The sequence below is a fragment of the Protomyctophum parallelum genome, assembly GCF_964188405.1.
Source record: "Protomyctophum parallelum genome assembly, chromosome: 22".
In the NCBI taxonomy this organism is placed as follows: domain Eukaryota; kingdom Metazoa; phylum Chordata; class Actinopteri; order Myctophiformes; family Myctophidae; genus Protomyctophum; species Protomyctophum parallelum.
Window position 1 is genome coordinate 18,319,652 of NC_139714.1, and position 16,790 is coordinate 18,336,441.

The 16,790-nt window shown below is 44.4% G+C and overlaps 1 protein-coding gene across 1 annotated transcript in view; it reads right to left on the reverse strand.

Annotated features, from left to right (window-relative positions):
* Positions 1 to 16,790, reverse strand: part of dnah12 (dynein, axonemal, heavy chain 12) — a gene marked incomplete at both ends in the record, with an annotated part of 98,471 nt that overhangs the window by 37,646 nt on the left and 44,035 nt on the right. The window contains 7 exons of the mRNA XM_083794570.1: positions 601 to 782; positions 2,486 to 2,623; positions 3,660 to 3,824; positions 3,972 to 4,227; positions 4,652 to 4,818; positions 6,928 to 7,066; positions 16,620 to 16,771. Of these exons, the coding sequence (XP_083650696.1) occupies positions 601 to 782; positions 2,486 to 2,623; positions 3,660 to 3,824; positions 3,972 to 4,227; positions 4,652 to 4,818; positions 6,928 to 7,066; positions 16,620 to 16,771 (1,199 nt within the window). The remainder of the gene's footprint in view (positions 1 to 600; positions 783 to 2,485; positions 2,624 to 3,659; positions 3,825 to 3,971; positions 4,228 to 4,651; positions 4,819 to 6,927; positions 7,067 to 16,619; positions 16,772 to 16,790) is intronic.

Here is a 16,790-nt window from a genome sequence, read left to right on the forward strand (position 1 = left end):
TGAGGGGTGCGTTAAAACGACCGGATTAAGGTTGGTGAGGGGTGCGTTAAGACGACCGGATTAAGGTTGGTGAGGGGTGCGTTAAAACGACCGGATTAAGGTTGGTGAGGGGTGCGTTAAGACGACCGGATTAAGGTTGGTGAGGGGTGCGTTAAAACGACCGGATTAAGGTTGGTGAGGGGTGCGTTAAAACGACCGGATTAAGGTTGCTGAGGGGTGCGTTAAAACGACCGGATTAAGGTTGCTGAGGGGTGCGTTAAGGGTTTAGTTGGGAGAGGGTTATGGTTAGGTTTCCGTTTTACCTCAAGTATAAAAGTATCAATACTGCAACGTAGAAATACTCCGTTACAAGTGAAAGTCCAGAATTCAAAATGTACTTCGGTAAAAGTACCAAAAGTATTGGCGTCAAAAGAATGTACAAAAAGTATTCATTATGCTGAATGTCTAACAACAAATGTATAACACTGTTCAGAAAATAGCCGATCTACAAGCTGAGTGGTCATTGTTGATAATCACCTTGTCGGTGATTTATCTATCAACAGTGACCAACGCAGCCATACATTATCCCCAACGTAACATTGGAAGCGGGTGTTCTATTACCGGAAGATGACGAGGTCCATGCGGTTCTTGTGAGTGTGGTTGTATTCTCCCAGACAGAGCTCTGCCACCTGGCCGAAGCTCTCCACCGACGCCACCTCGGCGTAGAGGCGTTGCTCCGACTCCACCGCGTCCGGGTTCATGTAGTCCCCGAACATCAGGTCACGCATGTCCTCCTTAACCAGCTGGGAACATAGGACACAGACATCAGGTCACGCATGTCCTCCTCAACCAGCTGGGAACATAGGACACAGACATCAGGTCACGCATGTCCTCCTCAACCATCTGGGAACATAAGACACAGACATCACTTCACGCAGTGACGCATGTCCTCCTCAACCAGATGGAAACATAGGACACAGACATCAGGTCACGCATGTCCTCCTCAACCAGCTGGGAACATAGGACACAGACATCAGGTCACGCATGTCCTCCTCAACCAGCTGGGAACATAGGACACAGACATCACTTCACGCATGTCCTCCTCAACCAGATGGGAACATAGGACACAGACATCAGGTCACGCATGTCCTCCTCAACCAGATGGGAACATAGGACACAGACATCACTTCACGCATGTCCTCCTCAACCAGCTGGGAACATAGGACACAGACATCACTTCACGCATGTCCTCCTCAACCAGATGGGAACATAGGACACAGACATCAGGTCACGCATGTCCTCCTCAACCAGCTGGGAACATAGGACACAGACATCAGGTCACGCATGTCCTCCTCAACCAGATGGGAACATAGGACACAGACATCACTTCACGCATGTCCTCCTCAACCAGATGGGAACATAGGACAAAGACATCACTTCACGCATGTCCTCCTCAACCAGATGGGAACATAGGACACAGACATCAGGTCACGCATGTCCTCCTCAACCAGATGGGAACATAAGACACAGACATCAGGTCACGCATGTCCTCCTCAACCAGATGGGAACATAGGACACAGACATCACTTCACGCATGTCCTCCTCAACCAGCTGGGAACATAGGACACAGACATCAGGTCACGCATGTCCTCCTCAACCAGATGGGAACATAGGACACAGACATCACTTCACGCATGTCCTCCTCAACCAGATGGGAACATAGGACACAGACATCACTTCACGCATGTCCTCCTCAACCAGATGGGAACATAGGACAAAGACATCACTTCACGCATGTCCTCCTCAACCAGATGGGAACATAGGACACAGACATCAGGTCACGCATGTCCTCCTCAACCAGATGGGAACATAAGACACAGACATCAGGTCACGCATGTCCTCCTCAACCAGATGGGAACATAGGACACAGACATCAGGTCACGCATGTCCTCCTCAACCAGATGGGAACATAGGACACAGACATCAGGTCACGCATGTCCTCCTCAACCAGATGGGAACATAAGACACAGACATCAGGTCACGCATGTCCTCCTCAACCAGCTGTGAACAAACCGCCTGTGGCCCACGGGCCGCCAGTCGCCCATGTATGCTTTACACCACTGTTATTCACATTAACACACAACCCCAATAGTGTTATATTGCTTTCACACAACAATGTGGATTCACTTCTGAGTTCACGTTTTAACGACACACTGAAATACTGTGTCAAGGTTTGAGGTTGAGAGAGAGAGATGAGAACATCCTGGCAGTATAACACATGGCACGCGGCCAACCATTGCTTGATCAGAACCAACAGTCGTGTACCATCCGATTTATCACTTTGTATGTTGCCAGCGAGGTAGTTGAAAAACGTGAAATCTCTGTTAATTAAGAGATTCCGAAAATGACTTCAACTTGATTTGATACAAACGAACAAAAGGCCAAACATACGGTCAAACGTAATGTAATGGTGACAGCCCTGGCTAAAATGTAACATCCGACTCACTTCAGCGTCTCGTTTCAGGTGATCAAACAGCTGGTCGAAGCTCTCCCTGAAGTGGTCCCTGACGAGGTCCTTGGTCAGCTGGTACAGCCAGGCGCGGTCCGCGTCGTCCACCAGCCGGTCGTAGAAGACGCGGAACACCTGAAATTGGGATTGACATTTAACCGTGGAACACTAAACATATGTTTTGTTATACCATCACTAGCCTGAGCTAACGTGTTAGGTTTCTGGTCTAGAGGGGCGGGTCGCGGCTCAGATTTGCGCACGCCCTGATTGGATCTCATCGATCTGTCCGTCACCCCCGGCCCCTCCTCTCCCCCCTAGTGCAGCGCTGCGTCACATAATTTGGAGCGACGCCCACCCGGAAGGGTTGACTCCCACTTTTAGACCAGAGCGGCCAATGCGTTCCTCCAGGCTTTCAATTTTTGCACCAACAAAAATGAAAGCCTGGTACCGAGGCTACACCATCACTAAACACGGGTATATTTTATCCAATGTAAAAAAAAAAAATCATCCAAATATATTGAAGTACAGCAATACATGGCAACATGCTTACTCTTCATCAATATTCCATCATGACTTTTCACATAAAAACAAAAAATAGATTTCATTGGGGGGGCCCTAGCGCATCTCGATTGCGCTGTTTCTCGCACTTTCTCGATTGCGCCGTTTCTCGCACTTTCTCGATTGCGGCGTTTCTCGCACTCTCGATTGCGCCGTTTCTCGCACTTTAGCATAATGCTAACACCAAAAGGGGTTCCCGCCCAAAATGGGTAAAAACAAACTAGGTAAATTCTCCTTCTACAGCACCGCCACCCATGTGTGGAATGCCCTGACCCTCTACCTCTAAAGAAAATGCAAATCATAAAAGTGAAGACGCAAATTGTGATTGGCCAGAATGAGATGATGTATGATGATAAGAGCGCCCCTCAATTCACACAGGGTGTGATTTCTATTATTTTATTGTGATGATTTGAATCTTGTCGTTATGTTTCATGTCATGATTTTTAATTGAATACCCAGGACCTGAATGGAATCAAGACCACAGACTTTTTTTCCGTTGATATCCTTTTAGACTTAGAAGTGTTTGACTGTACTCTGTACTGTTTACAATTCTGACTAATGAAGTATTAAATCAATAAACCAATCACTCAATCAATCAATCAATCAATCCAACCTCATGGACGAACAGGCGGACCATGGTGCGCGTGTTGTCGCCCCCTAGGGACTGCTTCCTGAGCAGCAGGCAGCCGCGGATGACCCGCGAGAAGTCCCGCAGGTTGAAGGTGTAGTGAGACTTGGCCGGCGTGGGGAGCAGCTTCAACATGGCTTTCTTGTACACCTTGTGTGGGGATAAGGAACAGTGTTGGAGGGGTGGGGAGCACTGCTTCAACATGGCTTTCTTGTACACCTTGTGTGGGGATAAGGAACAGTGTTGGAGGGGTCACATAGATAAAATCGTTCGTGTGTCTTTTTTCTGAGAACCCACCTCCATGGTGGCGGCAACGATGTTCCTGCCCGCTGCGAGGCACTCCGCTGGGAAGCGGTTGTTGCGGAGGTACGTGTCCACCATGCTGGAGAAGATGTGCACCATGGTGTGGTCGCTGAACGCCACCACGCTGCACACGTTGAAGTGGCGCAGGAGGCGCGGCGTCACCGCGTTCCTCCCTCCTCCCGGCGTTCCCATGGCCCCGATCAGCTGCAGGTCCACCAGGGTGACCTTGGAGGTGTCCTTCAGGTCGTACCTATAGGGTGGTATACCGGAGAGGTCAAGGGGAAAATGTGTACCAAGTGACTTATATGGATCTCTTCTCCACTAGTCCCTTCCTAACATTTTAGTCTATATTGTTGACGGAATCGTCAGTATATTTAGTCTTAGTTTTAGTCATCATAGCTTAGTTTTCCATGTCGTTTCCGTTTAGTTTTCGTCAGTGGAAAAAGGTAGTCGACGAACATTTTTCGTCTTAGTTTCAGTCGACGAAAACAACACTGCTGTGGTCCACCTACCAGTGTCCATGGTCCAGGTACTGTCTCAGCAGAGCTGTGAACCTACCAGTGTCCATGGTCCAGGTACTGTCTTATAGCAGCTCCATGGGGGGCTGTGAACCTACCAGTGTCCATGGTCCAGGTACTGTCTTATAGCAGCTCCGTGGGGGGCTGTGAACCTACCAGTGTCCATGGTCCAGGTACTGTCTCAGCAGCTCCATGGGCGGCTGCGCCCCGAACTTCTCCGGAGCAGGCATGTTCATGTCGTCCACGAAGATCACACACTTCTTCCCCACGGGAGGCCCGAACACGCCCTTCCTCCTCTTGTCCAGCCTGGACATGATGATGCTCTAGAAGACCAACCACGCAGCATCCCAGGTCACAATACAACACATGCAAAGAAAGAGAGAATAATTAGTTAGTTAGTTGCTGCGAGAGTGAAGTAGCCAACACGAACTTGGGATTCCTGGATCGCTGCCCTTCACAATTTCCTATCCAACATCAGGTTCTTGAGCTCTGCAGTGTTGTCAGCCAAGCTGTCGTAGCCGCAGCACGTCTACATTAGATGGTATACGCTTCTTTCCCCCCCTGGCTTTGCCCTGGGTTGGCTCCCATAGTGCCCTGCCAGCCTCATCCTTCTCTCTCTGACTTCGTCCTTGACCCGTGGTAGGTCCCCATAGAGGTCCACATTTCTGATGCGGTGACACCTAGTGCCATTCGTAGCAATTCGTAGCAATTAATACAATTTGTGTGAAACCTACTTTAGGCCCTATCACTTTCCATGTACGTTCTGTGTGGTGACTTTGTTCAAATGTGCGATGGAACGCAATCGCCTCCATTCTCTCACTTTTCTATCCTACACTGCAGTGGATTTTTGCGTGTAACCTTCAGCATTTGATACAGTAAATGTGATCGCCTGGCCATATTGCCATAAGCCAAGGGTTTCTATCTCTACGTTAGACCACGTCTGTCCACGGGACATCTTTACGCTGCGTAATAATGCCGTCTCTTTCCTCCTCCTCTTGCCAAACACCAACTTCTTCGTCCCACAATGGCATATTATTTGGTGGATACATATTTACACACACCTCGACGGTGGGTGCAGGGCCAATAAGGCAATTATGGAAGCCCACATACCATTCTTTTGGTAAAGAATTACTTTATTGAATAAAGAAGATCTTCGTCAGGTCAGTATACATATGCACATTTTGTGGGAGTGGCACATACCGGGGGGGAGGGACTCAATCTGAGGGAACTGGATAAAAGTGATGAAACGTGTGTGCATATGTTTACTGACCTGACGAAGATCTGTCAAGATTGAAACGTTTTCGTTCATTTATTCAATAAAGTACTTATTTACCAAAATAATGGTGTGCGGGCCCTACCTCCTTCCATATTATTTGGTTCCCACATTATTTATTCCCTATATTATTTGAAGCGACTGCATTCACAGCTGCGGCAATCCGCCCAACAGGTGCGCTTGGAAGCGAGAGCGAGACCCCCGCGCGTTTTGGTGATCTAGAATGCGTTCGGTTGAGCCACACCTGAATTCGAACGAGCCTTCACACCTGCCAAATGAAGTGCACTTAGTGTCTGACAATACGCAGCGGGATTTATTTTAATCGCCATAAAACATCCTGGTGTGAATGCGACCACTATGTCACAGATGGCTAGCAGCCATTAACACATTGACCTCCCACGGGAATCGATAATAAACATCGCTTCCCTGTTTTTCACTAACCTTTGAAGAATCACCCCCTCGCGATTGTACCTCCATTTCATGAAAATCTGCCTGAAAATAGTTTCAGTCGAAAAATATTCCACCACCACCGCGATCCGAAACAACTACTGTACGAGGAACAGAGCTCAATGGATGCTGGTCATGCTGCCATTACGCACCATAGACTTTACATTGTGCCTCCATTTCCCAGAAGCCCTGAGAATCGAGCCTCGGCGTTTGTTTTTCCGGGTCCAACGGAATGTATGTCTTAACCCATTTACAGTAGACCTGACCATTCTAAATCCTGACAGTTTTCTTGAAAAACACATTTTATGTGAGTCGTTCTCAAACATTTTCATGTCAAGGACCCCCAAAAATATATGTAATTGGCCGGCGACCGCCATCTGAAAATATGTTGTTCCAGGGACCCCCCGGAATCAAAGATTTGAGTTAAAAAACGTTCGCTCTGAAAGAATATATATTCAAAGATTTGAGGCACATTTTCACGATTTTTCTAAAATAGCAGACCTACAAGCTCGTAGCTTGTAGATCTGATATTTTTCAATAGCTTAAGTATAACATAATGCTATAAACACCAAATGTGATTCCCGTCAAAAAACTGCAACTAAATCATATAAAACAAAAGTCAGGAACAGCGTGTTCCGCAGGAAGAGACATTAGGAAAAAAGTCGGGAATAGTGTGAACCGCAGGGAATGTGTTAAAAAAAAGCCCTCTGACCTGGCTCTGGTTTCCACTGGTGCGGGCTGAGAAGTTGATGAAGAACGGCAGATAGCGCTCCTTGTCCAGGTTGTTCATCATCTTCTCCTTCACATACACAGACTTCCCGGTGCCGGTTGGACCCACAAACAACAGAGGCCTAAGAAATAGTAGAGCAATAATACACTAGAAAGGTCGCAATTTTTCAAAATTGCAAAGTGTGGTTGCCACAGTCGCTTACATAGGCCACTCGCACTAATGTTGCCAGCCAATTACAATGTCACGTCACCCCTGTGATCATGTGTACCCGCATACGGCCTGTTTTGAAACCGAATATACATAAGATATTTTGACACTACTTTTCTTTCACTTAGGGCGCTTTCACACCGGACATGTTTGGTTCGTTTAAAACGAACCATGGTCCGCTTACCCCTTTGGTTCGGTTGGTGTGAACGTGCATACGAACTCTGGTGCGGATCAAAGAAACGAACCATGGTCCGCTAAAAAAGGCCGGACTCGGTTCGCTTCCAAACGAACCACGGTGCGCTTCGTTACTGGTGTGAATGCATTCGGACTTTATAGAGGACCAAATACAGGACGATAGGCAAAATAGCCGTCGGGCGTCGGCAGTTGTGAGGCTGCATTAATAAAAGCATGTATTTTTTTACGGGGATCATATGACAGCTGACAGTCTGATTTGAATAGTAGACGCATACAGTATATGTCGAGGCGCAGCGCAGCATACGAGGTTCACATGCGCAAAATGTACAAGTTATCGACATGGAATGGTGTACGCCACGGTATGGCACACGATGTAAGCTTGTAGATCTGTTTATTTTAAGCATGCGCCGGCCGCCGCCACGCAAAGTTATGACAAAGTATGCAAATCTGCGATGCATGAGTCTTCATGCGAGTTTCTCTTTCAACTCGTGTCCCCTCCTTTTTTTTGTGTGTGTGTGTGTGTGTGTGTGTGTGTGTGTGTGTGTGTGTGTGTGTGTGTGTGTGGGCGCGCACGCACATGACGGGACTGGGGGAGAGACCCATACATTTATATGGGAGAGACGCAGAGACAGATAAATATTTAAAATCATCCATGTCGCGCAGGCCGCAGGTATCGAGAAAAAGCCAATGTTAAATAAGCTATACACAGGTGGTCCCAAATGATTAATTGATTACATCACTATAGCAAAAGACGTAAAACTAGGTCAACTCAATTAGCTGCAGCGGAGCTGTTCTGATTTGAAGCTCAATAACCAACTGACCAAACCATAAGATGACATGGAAATGCCCGCCGCGGCGCCGATTTGATGCGCAGAAATAACATGGGTGAAGGTGCACACATGGAAGAAAAGTCCTTTTTATCGGGGATACCTTGTTGTAGGCTATACGTCTCCGTGAATTTATGCATCAGCATTCAGCAGCAAGCACATTATTGTTCATACACCTGCTCCTCTGTTCATCTGTTGCTCTTATTTGGCTAATAAAATAATTAATAAGAATGAATGCAATAGCAAGTTGTTGCTGCCTGTCATGTTGCTGTTCTCTTCTCTCTCTGTGTGACTGAAGGTTGCCCCAAAAATTGTAGACAGTGATTTCCCCTCATGTTTTTTTCCCCCTCACTATTTGCTTCGCTTAACATGTCCACGTGTCATTTGTTTACATATTTGGTACGCTTTACAAAGTCCAGTGTGAACACCAAACGGACCAAAATCAAAATGCAAATATTTGGTCCTTGGTCCTTGATCCGGACCTTCTAAGCGAACTTTGGGTGTGAAAGCGCCCTTAAAGGAGGAAACTGATGACAAAAAGATACAAAAAGAGAGAACTATGACTCATTTGGACTTCATGTTGACATATCCGTGGTGCGGTAGATCATATCATGGAGATGCGGTCCGGTACGCTTTTAACACATTTAGACCTGAAGACATTTCTGCAAATGTCTTCTAAATCCTGACAGTTTTCTGAAAAGCCTGTTTCTATGTCAGTCATTCTTAAATGACCCCAAAAATATATGTAATTGGCCATCGACCCCCATCTGAAAATATGTTGTTCCAGGGACCCCCCATGAAGCAAAGATTGAGTTAAAAACGATCGCTCTGACAGAATATATATTCAAAGATTTGCACCACATTTTCACGATTTTTCAAAAATAGCAGACATATAAGCTCGTAGCGTGGCACTCGTAGCGTGGCACTCGGTGCCGCGCTATGAGCTTGTAGATCTGCTATTTTTCAATAGCTAAAGTATAAGGGCCGATTCATACTCCTTTGGTGTTGGGGTTCTTAAAACTGGACAGTTGTGTGTTGTGTAACTTTAGACTAGAGATCATGACATGATAGCAGGGAAATTGCATAAGCGTGTGTGTGTGTGTGTGTGTGTGTGTGTGTGTGTGTGCACGTGTGCGTGTGGGTGTGTGTGTGTGTGTGCGTGTGTGTGTGCATAGTGTGAGCTGTCAAAATAACAGTGCTGTCATCGTTTAGGGAAGTGAAGATAGTATACTGTATATAGGAACTCAGTGTATTGTGAATGAACCTGCAGGAAGAATTGAAGTCATAAAGGTACAGATGGCTGTAGCGAGGCATTCTGAAAACATTGAGGTCCAAGATGGAGACCAAGACGATGCAGACTACGAGAATGAAACCATCGTCACTGCAAGAAGAACTACTGAAGAAGGACATTATGAGAGTCTTGATCTGCACAAGATAGGCGATGCCGTCTATGGAGATCTACGGACCAAGAAGAAGCTGTCTGGTAAGAGATATTACTAAGACTAAAAATCACCAATACAAACACGTTTAAACCTTTTAAAACCATAGGGTCAAAGATTTAAACTGATCTCCCTCCCTCCTTTTCCCACAGTATGTATATGTATGTGTGTGCGTGTGTGTGCATGTGTGTGTTGTGTGTGTGTGTGTGTGTGTGTGTGTGTGCGAGAGAGAGAGAGAGAGAGAGAGAGAGAGAGAGAGAGAGAGAGAGAGAAATGATAGTTACCATTTATTAACTTGTCAAAAGTTCAAGCCTCTCATCCTTGGAAGATGTCTACATATATTTATGCTTTTCCAGTCTTGACATAAAGAATGTGAGACAGAGGGGAGTTGAGGCCGAGGACAGTTATAGAAGCATAGACTGTAGACAGAAAATATGGACAAAGCGTTCCCCGGGTCTAACATGAACGTAAAATGAAGCCTGTCAGTCCTTGAATTGTAAGTCGCCATCTTTCTAGATCTGTTTGGGCCCGGCTGGCCCATTGGCTGGCCCAGACAACGAGGCGGGACTTCCCCCCTTCTTCTTAGCTGGTTCTTATTTTGACTCGAGTGGGTGGGGAATCCCGATCATAGACTGTAACGGTAGCCACACCCCTCAGAACATGCGCGACTTTATGGTAAAAAAACTTATAAATGGGACCATAATTTTCCAAAAAGAATATTATGACATTAGAAATGAGACTTTAAATATAGTGACTGGAAGCAAAAAGTATTCATGACCATGTTTAAGGTAATACAGTCTAGGTGAAGTTGGGCCCAAATACATGGACTTCTATGGGGCTATGGGTTTTTTTTTGGGCCCAATGACAGCGCCACAACAGGCCATTATATGAACTTTCAGGAAATCCCGATTTCCTTGTGGCTCAAAATATCTGTCTGACTGCCCCCCTGTATAGAAGTGATTTTAGAGGTCATTTTTTGGTCCGGTTGGGTTTAGCTAACAGCATTTACTCTGATCTTGTTTTTGTCTTAACAGGGAGAAGGCCTTTCAGAGTTGTTGTGGGTGTTGCTGTGTGTCTGGGGATGCTGTGTCTTATACTGATGGGTGTGACCATAGCCCAGACTGTGCACTGTGAGTATATATTCACTAAACTACCACATCACTCACTCAGGGAGTTTTTTTGCCTGACATTTTTGTAAATGCGACAAGTATTAAGGCCACCACAGTATTAACCCAGAACTTGTAAAAAAATGTGTTTTTCTTTTTAATTTAAGTTTATTTTTGTGTGTGTGTAATTATTTGTTCACAAACATTGGGACTGGGCGCACGCGTGACCGTTTCATGTAATCAATTCCCAACAGATGATGAATGAATTGGCCTAGTGTTGACAATTTAATGCACGTAAATAAGAATAACATTGAGTTTTTTCTTCTTCTCAAATAAAATCACACCTGTGTGAACCGAGTGGTGCAACTCCCCTCTCTCCCCCCTCCTCTCTCTCTCTCTAGTCTCTCCCCCTCTCTCTCTCTCATTAGCACGCAGCAGGCACAGCATACCCCTCTCTCTGTTTCTGGCGCCCCCTACTGGTAATAATAAGTCACATACGTTCCAATTTCACGCATGCGCACACCACTCGTGCTCATGACTACACACAGGTCTACACACAGGTACACGGACATTGCTGGTTAAAATGTCCACGCAGATGCTTGACCTCATCATGAACAGTAGCAATAACTGTATCATCCATTTCTGTCCTTGCAGATCGTTCACCCTGCAGTAACAGCAGTGAAGTAAACCAGCTGAAGACACAGCCAGCAGGTGAGAGAAGATACAAAATAAATTAAAATGGTATAAATAAAATAAATACATAAATGTAGTGGAGTCAAAACTAACTACAATATTTGCCTCTGAGAAGTAGTGAAGTGTAGAAGTATAAAGTAGGCCCATCGCAAACTTGAAATACTTATCCGAAGTAAACAAATACCAGGAATGTTTACGTGAGTAAATGTATGGAGTAGAAAACACCATTGATAAAGTAGATGAATAGTTCTACCCTCCACATCTCTGACTACTATTATTATTATGTGTTATGTGTGTTATAATAGATTTTCAGTACATTGAAAATGTACTGAAGTAAATCTCCTGTTTGATGTTTGTAGACAAGTCGTGTCCCAGTGGATGGAAGAAGTTTGCAGAGAGCTGTTACTACATAACTACTGGACTGAAAACATGGCAGGAAGGTAGAGACGAGTGTCAGAGTCTAGGAGCTGATATGGTGGTCATTAACAGTACAAAAGAACAGGTTAGTGTGTGTGTGTGTGTGTGTGTGTGTGTGTGTGTGTGCGTGCGTGCGTGTGTCGATCATTATAGTGAAGTGTATTGAATAGAATTAATGATGATTCAATCATGTACAAATAATCAGGTATTCATCGGAGGGTTGAACCCTGGGGGGTCTCGTGGATCATGGATTGGTCTGACCAGGACTCCGGGCAGCTGGACGTGGGTGGATGGAACACCACTGACAACAGAGTGAGACATTTGACATGTTTTCATTGTAATCATTGTAAGTCTATCAAAGTCACTTTATTTGAGTGACTGAGTGGATGTGGTTAAATAAATACATTGTTTATTGTGCAGGTACTGGGCCGGTGGATATCCTTGTAATGATGGAGACTGTGCACTCTACGGTCACTGGACTAACCCTGGAATATGGGGTAATGTGGGATGTTCAGCTACAACGGTCTCAATCTGTGAGACTAAGTGATGTTTGTTTTCACTTCATTGATGAAACTGCAGTTCAGTTCAGTTCTGCTGCTACAGCAGTAATTAGTAGTGAAAATGATAAAAACTAAACAAATATATATATCTTGAAGTAGCCTACTACATGTCATACCTATAACCACTTTAACACAAAGCAACAACTATGATGCTTTAGCATGTTATTCATTTGGCTTTCACACCTTGACCCTATTCTGGGGACGAACATTCTGCGAAAATAGCAGATCTACAAGCCCACAGCGTGTCACACCACGATGCATTGTGAGCTTGTAGGTCAGCTATTTTCACAGTGAAGATTCTCAAAGTGTGGTGCGGGGGCCCCTAGGAGTCATTGGTGCGGTTCCAGTGTGTCGCCAGATATATATATATATTTTTAAAGAATTGCAGTTAGGCTATTCTTTTGTACATTTTAGAAAAGATCTACACATTTATAATTTAGATGTTTACAAAAACGTCTCGGGGGTCTCTGACATGAAGACCTTTAGATGGGGGCCAAATGCATATAAATTACATACATTTGGGGGTCCTTGACTTGGGGCCTGGGCGACCCCAGTCAGAGTAGTTCTATTTTCGATGAAGCAATTTGATGTAGAGAGAAAATGTAGGAGGACCAAGAATAGAGCCCTCTGAGGCCTGAGGTCAGGATCATGTAGGATGAAAAACGTGTTTTTTTTAAAAAACATGTTAAAATAGATTATCTACAAATGGTATATAGCGCCTTTATCCAAGGTACTTTACAGAGATTGTGCATTACATTGTGCATTACAAGCTGTGTTTTGTTCTGCTTTTAACTGTTTTTGTACTGTTTTTAACCTGTACGGCGACCTTGAGTGCCCTGAAAGGCGCCTTATAAATAAAATGTATTATTATTATTCACCCATTCACACATCGACGCCGGGGGAAACCATGCAAGGCACCAACCTGCACATCGGGAGCAATTCGGGGTTCAGAGTCTTGCTCAAGGACACTTTCGACACTAAGGGCCGATTCATACTCCTATTTTACCACTGTTTCGGCGCTGTAGTGCCGAAATCATTTTGGCTCGTCAGAAATCTTCAGTAGCACCGAAGAGACGACTTTAGGACGGTACCCCCCCCCGAAACTCAAATGACATCACATTGTAGGCTCTACAGTGCCGAACCGACTTTTATTCGGCTCTAAAATAGGAGTATGAATTGGCCCTAAGTCTGGGGGAGCCGGGTTCGAACTGGGAAATTTAGAACGTTGCACTTTCCATCCGGTCAACCCCTGAGCCAGTAGCCTACTGCCCCTACAAGCTCACAACGCATCGCGATGCGACTATTACTGTACAGTACACCCACTGTTCTTTAGCCTGAGCCTGTATTTCAGTGGCTGAAACTAAAAAGGCCCCACATACATACAGAGGCACATTTGATGAACAGTCAAAGTGATCACAACGCTCCACAAGGGCTCATTCAAGTCAATCTGAAAGACCTCATGGGATTCTTTTGCCCAAGCTCCCCGATAGTCTCAAGAATGACCTCTGATCATGAAAGGCTAAAGCCCAGTCTACATCAATGATTCGCAATGCAACAAGTCACAACTTGCAACCATTCTATTTTGTTATTATAATGTCATTTTTCACCGTATCATATCATGTCTTTTTGATCTTCTTATATTCGTATTGTTAGTCTTTAACCACATAAACCTTGCATTATTATTCATTATTATTATTCTAGTCACAATAGGTCAAAGTCATAATAGGTGAACATTCTGAGAAAATAGTCAGACATTCTGAGAAAATAGCAAATCTACAAGTTCACAACGCGTCACAAGGTATTTTTGATGAAGCTGATTTTGGTCTAGCCGCTGTATAAAAAAATAAAGCTGTATTTTAACCCTGTTTTTTATGAAAGCTTTTAATAAAACTTTACTTGACAATTGAGCATTATTCAACTCTTTATTTAACATTCTACTGATTAAACTAGATTTGGTGAAAGTGGTGACACAAAGAAATGAGACAAAATTGGAACTGCAAAAGCTGTTTGTTACTCTCTCCTGATTGGTTGAAAAATGGCAACTCACCCGAACATGTGTTTTCTGTTTATTTAAGAGGTGGAGGGACGGGGAGACATTTACTGAAGAAAAGCTCTATACTGTATAATGAAAAACTGTATAGTGAGTGACTAAGTGATGATTAGCCTATTATCAGAGATATAGATAAAGCTCTGGTTATTTTTGGCTTATTAACCTGTTAAAAAGCCCAAGAGCTTCTAGCATGTTCACACTTCACACACTTAGGCCCTCATTTATCAATTGAGTGTAAAATCTGCCACAGATTCGAGTGTAGGTTTCTAAAAAACTATAAATAAAGTTAAATATTTTAAAAAGTATAAACTTTTTCAAAACATCTTTTTCACCAATGAAAGTTCAAAGATAGATGAACATTATATAAAGTTTGAATGAAGTTTAAAAGTGAAAGTATGACGGAGTAATAAGATCTCAAAAAGGTCAACTGTGAAAAATGGGACCTTTCTTCCAATGTAAAAAAGTATAAAAAGTATAAAACTTTGTAAAAATTCAAATACAAGCACACATCACTGCAAAGAGCGGCGGAAATTGGAATAATACTAGAAAGAGGCAATTCTGGGAAATTGCAAAGTGTGGTTGCCTACATCGCACCCGTCGAAAATGGAATTGCTTTTGGCTCTGCGTTGATTAAGCCACCCTCGACATGTGTAAAATAGGCCCCTCCCACTAACTTCGGAAGACGATTACGGCCGAACGATACAGAAGATCTAAATTCTGACTGTGCTGTTTAAATCGGATAGGTCCGGAGAACAAAATTCAAAATGGCGGGAAATCTATCTAGACGCAAATGGGCGTGGCCTATATGAGGAGATGCGTCATGACCCAAGGAATCCGGGGAAAAAAACAAGAGTTATACCCCAAAAGGTAAAGTTGGCTGTTATAGCGCCACCATGAGGCCGAACGATATACTTCTAAGGTAATTCATTTTAATAATTATGATGAATCTCTCCTCCAAGTCTTGTAATTATAGCCCTTACGGTCTCAGAGGAAAAAATACTTGAAAGTGAGTTTTTGCATTTTCCCATTTATGTCTATGGGGAAATTCTAATTAATTCATATCAATTAAATTATCCAACAAATGTCTTAGCAAAATACAAGCACACGATTCCCGATGTAGCCCGTCGTTTTGACATATGGCTCGAGTGCGTGCGACAAAACTGTGGGAGGTATAACGCGACAAAATAAACAGGGCACAAAAGCAATAGTATGGTTGCCCTTAGGGCAACCACACTAATTACATTTCACATAATATGAGATGATACGTCTGTAAGCCTTCTGACTGTAAGATTATGCCACATACTGTGGGCAGAAATGAAATGTGAGAGAGAAAGAAATGATTGTGTGGAACGACAAACGTTTCAATCATTTTTCATAATATGTAGCAGAACCCAACCGATATATCAGGTTTGCCGACATACAGTACTGTATACAGTTAGCCTGGTTAATAAACCAGACCGAATCAGCCGTTGGCAAAAAAAATTGCCTACCGGCGGATTTCGGTCTGGAGAGGCTCAATTTTACGCCCATTTCCTACACACGAGAATGTGGGCGCCCAATAGGGACACGGTATGCAATATGGGCGGGCTTTGGTACAGTGACGTTCAATGCTTGAGACCTTTGACTGACAGTAGCTCTGACCAATTGCGTCAAAGAGAAAATGTTTCCCTGGAAATGAAATCCAAGCTGAGCCTCCCCAGACTAATATCCCGCGGATCCGTGTGATATTAGTCTGGTTTATTAACCAGGCTAGTATACAGTAGCTTGAAGGAACCGAATAGAACAGGACGCCATTTCTCCATTGAACTCAGTGTGTGTGTGTGTGTGTGTGTGTGTGTGTGTGTATGTGTGTGTGTGTGTGTGTGTGTGTGTGTGTGTGTGTGTGTGTGTGTGACCCCCCCGGGGTCCCCCACACAGAGTTGCACCACTCACTTCACACAGGTGATAGTAGGGACCTAGTAGACACTTATTCATGATTGGCTGCCTTGTCTCTGGCTACCTCAGTCTAAGCCAATCGGAGACTTACCCATAAAACCCATCGTCTAGGAACGGAATCTGTAGATTCTCAATGGCAGCCCATTGTTGGAGGGGCAGAGGCTGAAAACTCTACAATGCCACGTATAATTATTAATTACAGGCACGGCGATAAATCATAATTATGGCATATCTTCAATACTAACACTCCATGGTGGATGCAGAGCTCCATGATGTAGGTGTAGCGCACGGTGTCAATGGTGGGAACGATCATGTCCTCCAGCTTGGTCTTCTGCTGTCCCAGACCAACGTTCTTGATGGCCTCGTTCCAGTGCACCCACTGGCCTTTCCCTTTGAACTGGACAACAGATGAGACA